This window comes from Pteropus medius, unplaced genomic scaffold (genome assembly GCF_902729225.1).
Source record: "Pteropus medius unplaced genomic scaffold, Ma_sr-lr_union100, whole genome shotgun sequence".
In the NCBI taxonomy this organism is placed as follows: domain Eukaryota; kingdom Metazoa; phylum Chordata; class Mammalia; order Chiroptera; family Pteropodidae; genus Pteropus; species Pteropus medius.
In genome coordinates, this window is record NW_024349803.1 from 2,956,648 (window position 1) to 2,970,279 (window position 13,632).

Below are 13,632 nucleotides of genomic sequence, written 5' to 3' on the forward strand. Positions count from 1 at the left end.
AGGAAAATCAGAGGTTAGCAAAAAACTTAAAAGGAAAATCTGAGGAATCAGATGTCCATAGTAATCTTCAAAAAGCTCCAGTATATTCTTGGAATTATAGAAGGCCACACACATGCAGGATCATGCACATGGCCAGGAAAGATTTGGGAAGGGTGTAATCTCTCAACTCTGGATGAACTCGAGGCTCTGTCTGCATAGGCAGGAATGAAGGCTAAAGCAGTATTGTAAACTGCCTGCTGGAACATTGAAGGCATGATCCAACACACACACACAGCCCCCAGCAAAGACTTAAAGACTTATTCATTCAAAGCATTTAAAGAAAAGAAATCTCTCTTAACTGACCACTAGGTTAACCAAACAGAGACTTCAGTGGCCAGAGACCACAAAGAATATAGACTTAACTAAAATTAGTTTAGGGAAATCACTAAAAAAAGCAACAAATGAGAAAAATAGATCCAGGGGATAAAATAGGATCTAATTTCCAGAGCTGCCACATTATTTTATTAAAATGTCCAGTTAAAAAAAAAAAAAACATACAAACATACAAAGTAACAGGAAAATGTAAAGTTGGCTCAAATACAGGGGAAAAAAGCAGTCAATACAAACTGCCTCTGTGGAAGCTGAACCTACAAGAGACTTTAAATCAGGTATTATAAATATCTTTTAAAAGCTAAAGGAAATTGTCTAAAGAACTAAAGGAATGTATGAGACAAGTGTCTCATAAAATAGTATTAATAAAGGGTAGGGATTTTTTGAAGAACCAAAGAGGTATTCTGGAGTTGAAAATTACAATAACTGAAATTTAAAATTCACAACAGAGGTTCAGTAACAGATTCAAGCTGACAGAAGATCAGAACTTAGAGATATGTCAGTTGATATTATCCAGTCTGAAAAAAAACAAAGACAAAAGAATGAAGAAAAATGAACAGAGTCTCGAAGACTTACAGAATACCAGGAAGCATACCAACATGCAGATAATGGGAGTCAAGAAAGAGAGAGAACAGAGAGAAAGGGCCTAAAAGAATATTCGAAGAAATGCTAGCTAAAATATTCCACAGTCCCATGAAAAATATTATATATCCAAGAAGCTCAATCAACTCCAAGCAGGATAAACTCAAAGATATCTTCACTGAGACACAGCATAGTCAAACTGTTAAAAGCCAACAATGAAGAGAGAATCTTGAAAACGGCAAGAGAAAAACAACTCATGGTATCCAAGAGAACCTCGATAGCATGAACAGCTGACTTCTCATCAAAACCATGGAGGCCAGAAAGCAGTAGGATGATATATTTAAAGTGAATTTTTTTGAAAAAGACTATCAATGAATAATTCTATATCTAGTAAAATTATCCTTCAAAAAGAAAGGAAAAATTAAGACAGTGACAAACAAAAAGCAGAATTCACTGCTAGCAAATCTGCCCTACAAGACATAGTAAAGGGAGTCCTTCAGGCTGAAATGAAAAGACACTAGAAATTAATTCAAATACACGCAAAGAAAAAGAGCACTGATAAAGATAACTATGTAAGTAACTATAAAAGACAACATAAATATATTTTGCTTATATCTTATATTAGTAAGATGGCAGTGCTATCGAAATTGATCAACATATTCATCGCAATCTCTATCAGAATCCCATATGTCTTTTGGCAGAAACTGACATACTGATCCTAAAATTCATATAGAAATGCAAAGCACCCCTAATAGCCAAAACAACGTTGAAAGATAACAAAGTTCGAGAATTCATACTCCTTAATTTCAAAACTTACTGTATAGTTATAGAATCACGACTGTGATGTTGGCATAAAGATAGGCATGTATAAATGGAACAGAGTTGAAAGCATAGAAATAAACCCTTCTATTTATGGTAAATTAATTTTAAACAAGGGTGCCAAGACCATTCAATGTGAGAAGAATAGTCTTTTCTACAAATAGTGCTGGGAAAACTGGATATCCACAAAAGAATGAAGTCGAACTACTTCACGCTATAAAAAAATTAGAATAGACTATAGACTTAAGTACAAAAGTTAAAACTATACCACTCTTAAAAGTAAACATAGGAGTAAATCTTTATAACCTGGAGTTAGGCAATGGTTTCTTAGATATACTGACAACACAAGCAACTAAAGGAAAAGTAGATAATTGGGACTTTATCAAAATTAAAAACTTCGGCTTCATAGGACATCACTATGAAAGTGAAAAGGCAATGCAGAGAATGGGAGAGGTTTTTTTATAAATCATATATTTGAAAAAAAGACTTGTACCCAGAATATATGAAAAATTCTTACAGCTCAACAATAAAAAGACAAATAACCCAATATTAAAAATAGGTAAAAGATTTGAATAGACATGTCTCCGAAGAAAATATACAGATGTCTAATAAGCACATAAAAAGGTGCTCCACATCATTAGTCATTTGCTTTGGGAAACTGCAATAAAAATCACGAGATACCACTTAACACTCACTAGGATGGCTAAAGTAAACAGCCAATAAGTTGACAAGGATGTCAAGAAACTGGAACCCTCATACAGTGCTGATAGAAATATAAAATGATGTAGCCACTTTCAAAATCAGTTTGGCAGTTTCTCAAAATGTTACGCACAGACTTACCATATTGACCCAGCAATGCCACCCCTAGATATTAACCCAAGAGAAATGAAAACATACATCCACATAAAAATTTATACACAAATGTTCATAGCAACATCATTCATAATAACCAAGAAATGGATACAAGCTGAATGTTCACCAACTGATGAGTAGATAAACAAAATATATATACAATAGAATATTATATGGCGATAAAAGGAATGAAGTTCTGACACCTGCTTTAGCATGAATATACCTTAAAAACACGGCACCAACTGAAAAGCCAGTCATAGTATATCACATATTGTATCATTCTATTTATATGACATGTCCAGAAAAGGCCAGTCCATAGAGACGAAAAGTGGGTTTATGGTCATGAGGAAGGGAGCATTGGGAGTAACTGCTAATGGGCACAAGATTTCTTTTGGGGGTGACAAAAATGTTCTAAAATTAGATGGTAGTGGTTGAGAATCTCTATGAATATACTAAAAACCACTGAATTATACACTTTTAAAGGGTGAATTTTATGGTATGTAAATTATATCAAGCTGTTTTACAAAGGCAGTTGTCACATTTAATTTATTTACAGTGAGACTATATTTACTTATTGGTAATATAATTTTTAAAAAAGAAAATAAATTAATAGGTAGTTCCTGAGGTCTTTTTCAGCTCCAACATACCAGGACCATATACCGTGGAGATGTTCTAGGCCTTGGGACCTGTTCTCCCCTCACAATCCCTGACCTCAGGGGCACTCCCACTGTCCTTCAGGGGTCAGCAACAATGTCCTCAATTGCAAGTTGAGAAGGAGTTAGAAGTACAAAAGGTTCATTGAGGAATAACAACTGTGAAAGGAAAAGAGGAAGAAATAGAACTCGGAAGGGGGATGCGGTCAGACTGCGATGCAGACCTCGCAGAAGGCTCTATAAACAAGAAACTCCGCAGCCAAGATTTCTTATTAGAAGAGTCCTGTGTTGGGTGGAAATGGGCAGGCCCTTTCCTGCCCGTCACTAGCTGGGAGTTAAATGTGAAAACTGACTTTATCAAAAATAACTTTCTTGAGATAAAATTCATATACTATAAAATTTATCTTTTAAAGTATGTAATTCAATGGTTTTTAGTATATTCTCAGAGAAATGTTCATTTGTCACCACTATCTAACTTTAGAACATTTGGGGTTAAGCTCGACTCCTCTTTTTATCTCATACCCCTAATATATATTCATGAGGAAATCTGGTCAGTTTTGTCTAGAATCTGACCACTTTTCATTGCCAAGGTATGATCAGTCTGCTTACTTGGAGTTTTCCAGTGGCAAAAATTGATTTCCCTGTTTTTGTTTTTGCTATCTCCCACTCCCTAATTCTATTCTCAACATAGCATCCAGAGTGATCCTTTAAAAGTAAGTCAAATCGCGTCACTTCTCTGCTCATATCCTCTAGTGGCTCTCAATGGCTTCGCTTCTCAGAGTAAATGTAATCAAAATCATCTACAAACTCCTACCTGACTGACCCCTGCTCTCAGACCTCATCTCCTTCTCCGCCCACTCCCCGCTCCCGGCTCAGTCTTAGTTTTAGTCACTCTGGCCGCCTTGCTGTTCTTCAGAAACACAAAGGTTCTGCTTGAGGCCTTTGTACTGCTGTTCCTTCCTATTATCTGTAAAGCTGTTATTTCCCCTTCTTTAAGGTTTTGCTCAAATGTCATGCACCTCAATTCTTAGTGACACCTTCCTCTGACAAGTCCCCCTTTACTAACTTTTCTCCACAGTACTTACTACCATCTAATATCATGTGGATTTTACCAATGTGCTTGTCTGTACCCCTCACTAGGAAGTAAGCTCCTTGAAGGGTGGGGATTTTGACAGTGGTTTTAGTTTCCATCTGTCTCCCTGCACCCATGGTGTCTGGCACTTACATTAAGGCCTTTGGTTCCTAGTGGTCGAATGAAGAAATGCATGCACACCATGTTATTTTACCAGGTCCTCAAGTCCCCCTAACATTTATGGGAGTGACTCAGTTGTGAAAGTGAGAGCTGCATGGGTCTGGCTGCAGCTAATCCTCTGAACCCGTCTTCTACACAAGGCTACCCTCTCAAAAAACCTACTAGCGTCCTTGTTCCTGTCTAAGGAAATTTTATGGCTCCAGAACCTCTCAGTGAAAAAAGCACTTCCGGAGGTCCAGACACAAACACTCTTAATACAGGTACCTGTTTAGAAAGAGGCCCTGTGAACCAGCACCTTGTCCTCATTTCCAGGTGCTTCTGCCATAGGCTGGGGGTAGCTATGTATCCGTTCTGCAATTAATGAAAAGGAGAGAGACTCTTGAAAAACTGGTGAAGGATTTTGATTTTTTAATATTAGTAATATAATGTGCAGTACAATAATTTCCAATTTTCATTATTAAGGATGATCTTATTACTGAGGGTCCAGTCTTTTACCTGTGATTTCTAAAAATTGGATTTTTTAGTTTTTTCATGCGTACAACACTTCAACGATTGTAGTATAAATTACATGTAGAAAATTATGGCAGTGCTTCATTGTTTTACAGAATTGGCAGGTATTCTGATTCATAAAAAATGCATGCATTTTAATACTCCACAGTGTCATCATATTGACAGTGTGAACAAAGAAGTATATTTGATCATTTATTAAAAGCAGTAGTTTCAGTAGCTTAGTGAGTCTGGCGTTTCATTGTTGCTACTTAATTTTTCTTACAGGACAAAACTCTAAAAACATCAGTTCATCTCCAAGCATTGAGAGTTTGCCTGGAGGAAGAGAATTCACTGGTTCCCCACCTTCGTCTGCTACTAAAAAGGATTCCTTTTTTAGCAATATCTCCCGTTCCCGCTCACACAGCAAAACTATGGGCAGAAAAGAATCTGTAAGTATTTAAAGATGGTTTTCTTTTAATCTTTCATTTTCTTCTAAAGTCATTCATTCCCTAAAGCTTTTTATAAAACTCTTAAAATTTTTACAGACCAAATTTACAGACTAAAATGAATTATTCATCAAAAATAATTTTATTAAAATTTTAAGGAATATTTTAAGGCTATGGTCTGTATTACACTGGGAGAGGAAAAAAGCATCAATTTAAAATAATTTGAATCCAAATCTCAGTCTTTTCCTCTACAAATGCCCTTTTGTCAAAGCCTGTGATTTTTTCTAAAATATAGCAAATAGCATTATACCAAATAATAGATTAAGATACAAACAAGCTGAAAAATACCGAACTATTTTTTTCAGTTTTAAGTATTTCTTAAAAATTAAAAATAATTATTTTACCACTGTTTTAAAAAGTTATACAAATTACATTTAAATTATGATATATTTGGTAGTTGCTCTCTGAGATCCTTTGTAACATCATTCAAAAGAACATATCTAAAGCATATCAAAACTTTAAAAACCTGGTTGTGTGCGAAATTTTTTTAAGCCAACTTCACAAATAATAAAATGCTTAGCCACATTTTATAGCTAGTTTAACGCCTAATACTCTACTAGAAGAAATCATCTGCCCACTGGAAGAGGATGCAGATTTAAGATGTTACAGAAAGTGATCTAGCTGTTGCTGAAATAGTCTTAAATTAGAAAAAAATATATATGTAAAACCTTTGAGGGATAATTATTTATGGTCCATAGAGTGGGTAACAGCATGCTGTCTGTCTTTGTGACTGTGTATATCCCAGGGCAAGACACACAGCTTCCTGGTGTTTCAACCACCTCGTGCAAATTAAACAATATGCTTTGCTCTCTGAAGATAGGAGTTCACTACATACTCTCTCGGGGTCTCTTTCAATGTGTAGGGACTGTGATTCTTTAATTTGTAGAAGAGCAGAATAGAACTTTAATTTAAAGATGGCAGCTTTAATGCCAGCAGTTAGCTTTGTTCCCTCCTAAACTCCACTCCAGGAACAGTTAGAGTAGTTAAAGATAAACCCTTAAGGAATAAGAAAACAGGAGAAAAGACAACAGCAACAAACTTTTGTTACTTGGAAAGCAGATGTTAAGTGCTAACTAATTTAGCAGCCTAAGAAAGCTGAACACCAAGTCAGCAGTAGGTAGAAACCAAGAAGCAACTTGATTAGATTATAAAATCCTCTGGAAGCTCAGGAACTGGCAGAGGGGTGAAGGTGGAACTGAAGACATGAGGTTTCGTCAGAAGTCTCTTCACAAAGCAATTAGATTCCTTTCTCCACTCTGGAAGAGGACCAAAGGTTTAATTCTCTGGAAAGTACAAAACAGAATGTCTCTGAGAGTTATGAGAGAGATAAGGCACATGCAACTATGGACTACCTTACTGGAAAAGGGATGATGAATATATTTTACTACTGAATTTGAGATCCCTAGCCCTTACCCAAGTTACTTCCCAGAATAGCAGTGTATATATCCCTCCTGGCTGCAAGAGTTTTCTCTAAGCAAAAACCACACACACCCCACCACCACCACCCCACCCCCAACCTTAGGGGTTCTCCAGGGAAACAGCCAGTTTTATGATGAACCCAACCATCACAGCCCCATCTAAGCACAGAGCCTTCACTTAACCCCTAGTTCACACTATTTTATGTGAGTAAGAGAGCCAACGATCCACCAGAATGATAGGGAAAGACAGACAAAAATAAATTTTTTAAAAGTATCATTTATGTCCTGATACTTCCATGTGAGCATCTGAGACACAGTAATTAAGCAATAATAACTCAGATTGAGCTTTGGCCATACTATATACTTGTGGTCAGAAAATAGCGAATAATGATATTAGCATGAAATACCTCATTTTGAAAATATCATTCTTTCGAAATTTATTTTCTTAATAGCTATTTAGGTGAAAACTATTTTGACATCAAAATAGTAAAATGCTATTTTAAAAAAAGGGAAGAACAACTAGAAGGAAGCAAGTCTATGCAAGAGAATGATTCAGAAAAAATAAACATTCAGAAAAAAACAAAAGCTATTAGAAATTTTTGGTACAGCCGCTATGGAAAACAGTATGGAGGCTTCTCAAAAAGTTAAAAATGGATATACCTTTTGACCCAGCAATTGCAATTCTGGGTATTTATCCAAAGAAAACCAAAACAATAATTCATAAAAATCTATGCACACCAATTTTCATGGCAGCACACTTTACAATAGCCAAGATATGGAAGCAACCTAGATGCCCATCAACAGACGATTGGATAAAGGAATTATGGTTCATATATACAATGGAATATTAGAATATCAGCCATTAGAAAAAATGAAATCCTACCATTTGCAACGACATGGATGGACTTAGAGTTTACTATGCTGAGTGAAATAAGTCAGACAGAGAAAGATAAATACCATATGATTTCACTTATATACGGTATCTAGGGAACAAAAAGAACAAACTAATCAAAAACAGACTCACAAATATAGTGGACAATTTGGTGACGGACAGAGAGAAGGGGGATTGGGGGAGTGGGAGAATGGGGTGAAGGATTAAAGAAGTACGAATTAGTAGTTGATAGTTAGGCATGGGGATGGGGAGCACAGCAGAGGGAATGCAGTTAGCATTAATATGATGGCTAAGTGGAGGGCCAGGGAGGGAGGGAGCAATTGGGGGAATCATTATGTGAACAATATAGATGTCTAACCGATGCACTGTATACTTGAAATTAATTTAAATAAATAAATTTATTTTAAAAAATATGGTATCTAAAATGTAAAACTCAATAGAAGAGTTTGGAAGATAAAGTTGAGGCTATCTCCCCAGAAAATAAAATACAGACAGAAATGGAAGGTAAGAAAGAAAAATATAAGAAAATTAGAGAACCAACCCAGAAAGTATAAACTCTAAAAAACAGGAGTTACAGAAAGAGAACAAGGAAAATGAAGGGAAGGAAATGGTCATAAATATAATTCAATAAAGTTTTCTACTAACGAAAGACCTAAGTTTTCAGACTGAAAAAGTCTGTAGAATGTCCTACCCAAGCAAATACAAACACACACCCAGATACATCACTGGAAAAGTTCAGAACTCTGAGAACCAAGAGATATCCTACAAACTTGTGGAATTGGGGGAAAAGAGAGGTTTTCAATGAAGGATCAATAATTAGCATAGCTGCAAATTTCCCATAGCAAAACCAGAAACAGGACAATGGAGGAATGCCTTCAGAGTTCTGAGAGAAAATTACTTCCAACCTAAATTCAACACCTAGCCAAACTAATTAAGTGTGAGGATAGAATAAAGCCACTTTTAGACATTCAAGATTCAAAAAAATTATTTGCATGTACCCATACTCAGAATCCACTGGATGATCTGCTCTACAAAAATAATAAAGACATACACTAAGGATGAGGAATATATGAAAACAAGTAAATTATCCAGAGCAAGACAAAATTATTCCCCAGAATGATAATGTAGGGAGACCCAAGACTATATATAACACAGCTATTTAGCACATCCAGAGAAGCAGCCAACCCAGATTGGAGCAAGTTAGAAGGTTCCAGAAAGTTATCTCCAAAAAGATGGAATTATAAAAATGACTAATATATTTGAATGAATTAAGAAATTTATTCAACTAGAGGTTAGTCTGTGTTTAAGTTAGTGATAACTTAAGAAAAACACAGGACAGTAAAACACAGGACAATTGATAACCCCAAAGAAAAACAAAGAAGTTACAGGAAAAGAAAGGTTGTGATAAACTTTATAAGTGATCCATGACTATAATTTACATGGACATGATAATGTATCTAAAATATAAATATAAGCCTGTTGACTGTTAATCTCACCAAAATTGTGATAAAATTCATTTGAGAAGATGGGGTGTGAGAACTGGGTGTTTGCAGGTGGAGGGGAGGGAGCAAGGGCTGGTGTTCATTAGAGCTAAATCCTCATCTTCCATGAATTAGTGTATAATGCTCTAGAAAAATCAAGAAGTAGCAATATAAGCTAGAGATATAGATATGAAAAAAATGGGTAAAAGAGTTGAAAGTGATTACTTGTGGAGAACAGGAAGTAGAGGGTGGGGCTGTGTGAACTGTTTTTCATAACAAGCCTTGTAGACCCTTTTGACTTCAAAGTGTTACATATATAACTTAGATTAAAAATAATAACTGAAGATTACAACAAAAATAGAATGTATTGACATAATAAATTAGAAGAGGAGATGCCTGCCTGTACAAAGAACATGTCTATGAAGAACCAGAATAAGGAATAACAAATGAGAAAGGCATATGGAGAGATGTTTCATTTGCATTCTACCACATTTTGTTGGCATATGGATTAGTCTACAACACCAATTAATTACTTTTCTTTATGGTGTTACTTAAAACTGAGAAGTTGAGCAAAAATAGAAATAAAGTCTAATCCTCTACATAGACCTGCTGTGAACCAAGACACAATGCCAAATTATTATTCAAAATTTAATATATTTCCTAACTTAAGGGAGGTACATAGGCAGAAATTGTCAAGAGAAAGCTCATGGTTTTCCAAGTAATAGGTTAGCTTATTGTTTTATGAAATAATGTGTTATAGTCAATGCTCTTTACCAAATAATTCCCGTTTTCCCCCATTCTAGGCACTTGATAAGATTGTACCTCCTTATTCCTGAGATTTGTCAGAGCCATGTGACTGGCTCTGTCCAGTGAGTTGTGAGTGGAAGTGATATGTCTGTATTGTTAACTGCATGATCCTCCATCTCTCTCTCTCTTTCCCTCCGGCACAATGAGCAGAGCCCATCTGCCAACGCATGATAAATGCGAAGTATGAATGAGAAATAAACCTTTTTTAATTTAAGGTGAGAGTGTTGCTTATCGCGGCATGACAGAGCACAGTTGGAAAATGTTCAGGCCCACATCTGGGAATCATTCTCCCATGGAAACCATATACCACCACCTCAGTGATCCCAGTGGCGCCAGAACCTATAACTGGCACCTGTCATTACTGGCACCTGTCATCTCTGGGCCCACTTTACTTTCATTTCCAATCCAGTTTAGTGTGATACAGGGAGACGTTCCATGTCCTCAAAAAAGTTCGAGATAGTTTTTCATTAACATCATCATTAACCATCATTATCAATTTTTCACATAAGCAAGTGGCTAAAATTGAAGCAAAGACATATCTTGCTTTGGGTCCCCAGTGCCTTAAACAATACAATTTATTTCAGATTTCAAGACTCAGTTGATCTTTTAAAGTGGCCCAGGATCAAGAAGTTGTTGATGTCAGTTTACAAAAGGATAAAACAGCGGTTGAAAAGAGACATTAAAACAAAGATAACCTAGTAATAGTTATCAACCTAAGAGTAGCTGAATCTGCTTATAATGTTTCTAATCTAGTCATTGAGAAATGATTTTCAAAATCAATTTAAGTGTGAAATATTTTCGACAAGTGTCATATATTAGGTCTCAGAACTTACTTTCTCTCAGTATTGCCTTTTTATGTATCGAAGCCTTTCTATAATCCACAGGCTATCTTTAGATGAAGTTATATCACATTTATTCCTGTTATTGTCCCTGATTTGGCCATATGATAAAAGAGTGTACAACTGAACTAAGTCTTTAATTAAGCTTGTGCCATATGTTTATAAAAGACATCATTATACTTCTTTTCTGAAATGTGAATAAACTAGTAAGTTTTCAAAATTGACCGTACCTCATTATCAGTAGTAGTATTGTTTTGAGGATTGATATTTACAATTTTCCCTCTACTTTGTTTCCCTTTTGCCTTTAGGGCTCACCTAATTCAAACCCATGTTTTAATCAAGCTTTGATTTTTTAGTCTCAAAGAGAAAATTCAAAATTTTTATACTTTTTATTATCCATGCTTTTTTTGCATGATAATGTAAATGATATCTAATGCTTAGTTTTTTGGAAATCTATTTTAGTGGGTCATTTATCTGACGGTTAAATAATTTTTAACTTGCTTTAGCACTGTTAGTCATGTTTCCGATTATTGCCAAATCATTTTCCAATAATATCTTTGCTAAGCTTAAAGAACAGGGAAAATACTGAATATAGGAACAACTCTAAAATTGATTTGTCTATGCAAATAAGCATATCAGCCAATTAAGAGTTTGGTTTTTTTAATGTTCCCGATGAACTGCAAGGCTACTATGCTTTGTGATAATTACATACCAATCTCTAAAGATCTAGACTTATCCAAAGCTCAGAATCCCCTCTAAACCACAGGAAATCAAAATTGTCTGATTTGGAAATCCCCATATAAAACAGGTTATATAATGAGGTAAAAACCACCTCCAGGCTCACAGCACCACTGGGGGTGCTCATCCTGCATACGCTCATCATATACCATGGTCATGCCAACAGAACTTATTTTTGTAATATTCATTGATCTATCATGACATAATAACTAAAAGTGTCAAATGACTAAAAACAAGTTTGAAAGCAAAGTCATAATTACTTCTGGAAGTATGGACAACATGAACATTACCTTATCTACTTAAGGTCATGTTCTAGAAATTGGAATTTAAGACATATCTATATAGGAAACATAAAGAGAGCAGTCCCAGTGAGTGTGCTTACAATGAAATTGGAGGAGGGGGAAACACATCAAAAGTTAAGTAATAATTAAACTAAATAAAAATATAACTCATCAACATGGGAGGCAATATATGGTTAAATGTTAAATAAGCAGTAAAGATAATACGTAATGTAGATTCAGAAGATGGACCACCATGGCTGTGTTAGTCTAGATAAGCTTCATGTGAGAGATCAGACTCGAACCACAGATACATTTCTTTCATTAAATGCAACTATTGGTTTCGCTGAACATCAAGCACCTTCCTAGGACAGATATTGAGTAGGCAGTCAACAATGCCTGTTATAGGTATTCTCTTCTCCCTCACATCCTCTGGCAGAATGTAAGATAGTTGAGATTATACCATGTTGCTTTTGGGAAAACATAAAAGAAATTATTATCTCAAATGAGGAAATTTGTTGCTTATTATTTCAAATTACAAGAGTCTTGAGATAGGCAGGTGTAGAGTTGGATAATTCATCTGTTCATTGACATCACCATCTTTCCATTCTGCCATCCTCGGTGAATTGGCTTTATCCTCAGCTCACTACAATCATTTTCTCAAGAGGGCTGCCACGGAGCCAGGTATATATCCTGTTTTTCCCTCCCCCACACACACCCTTACACCCCCACACCCACAACATCTTCTAGAGCCCACTCCCAGACCAGCCTCTGGTAACAGGAAAAGGTTTAGGGAAATCCATGACAGTGTGGATTTTTAGGCAGCTTAAGTTAGATTGGTAGTTGGAAGAGAGAAATCCAGCAGTGGCATTCCCAGTGGGCCAGAATTTACCCAGTTGTCTGGTTTTCTCTGCAGTCAATGATGCATATTTCCTAAGAACACAAAGTATGTGCAAAGTACTGATAATAATGGATTTCTGTATGGGCTTCTGCATGGAATTGAAACCTGACATCTAGAGTTTATCTAATTATAGGATTTTTTAAAATTCATAAATATATTTATAATCTTTTATTGTTTAATCAGTAGCATCAATGACAACTGCATTAAAATACAGTGCCATTTAACATACGAATAGATATAAAAATTTAGACATCAGCAATGTTTCTAACTTCTTTAAATCGCGCGGTAGGCTAAACTGAACTCAGGTATTTGAAAGATGACATTTAGTTAGTCACTCAATATTATATGAACCTTGTTCACAATCTTTTGCCAGTGCATCAGCTCAAAGGTCAGGGAAGGTGGTCTGTGTATCTTTGTAGGAATGTTCCTTCCTCCTATCTCCATCTTTTTGCCTTACAAATTCACATAATTCCATTGTAAAGAAATGTGACCATCAAAGGGAGCATCATAAAGAGCTGTTTTTGACAGTTTGTACATTACATTTTAATTTAGCTTTTGTAAACGGATTTTATAACCAACTTTTTAACATCTTTATGCTTTAATAAATTTATTTTTAACCAGAAAATCAGGGGAGCCTATAAAAGCAGAAGCACAGTAAATGGAGTTCCAAACCCGGACTATAATGCCCTTTTTAGGACAATGAAAATGGTGCCCTTAGGGGCAAATGAGGCACTTATCCCCCTCATGCTGGGTCTT

General features: G+C 35.6%; 1 protein-coding gene across 6 annotated transcripts in view; it reads left to right on the forward strand.

Annotated features, from left to right (window-relative positions):
- The window catches only part of TBC1D5 (TBC1 domain family member 5), a 466,695-nt gene that overhangs the window by 414,321 nt on the left and 38,742 nt on the right, over positions 1-13,632 (forward strand). For all 6 annotated transcript variants that reach the window (XM_039837041.1, XM_039837039.1, XM_039837045.1 and 3 more), the window contains one exon: positions 5,302-5,465. In XM_039837041.1, coding sequence (XP_039692975.1) covers positions 5,302-5,465 — 164 coding nt within the window. The remainder of the gene's footprint in view (positions 1-5,301; positions 5,466-13,632) is intronic.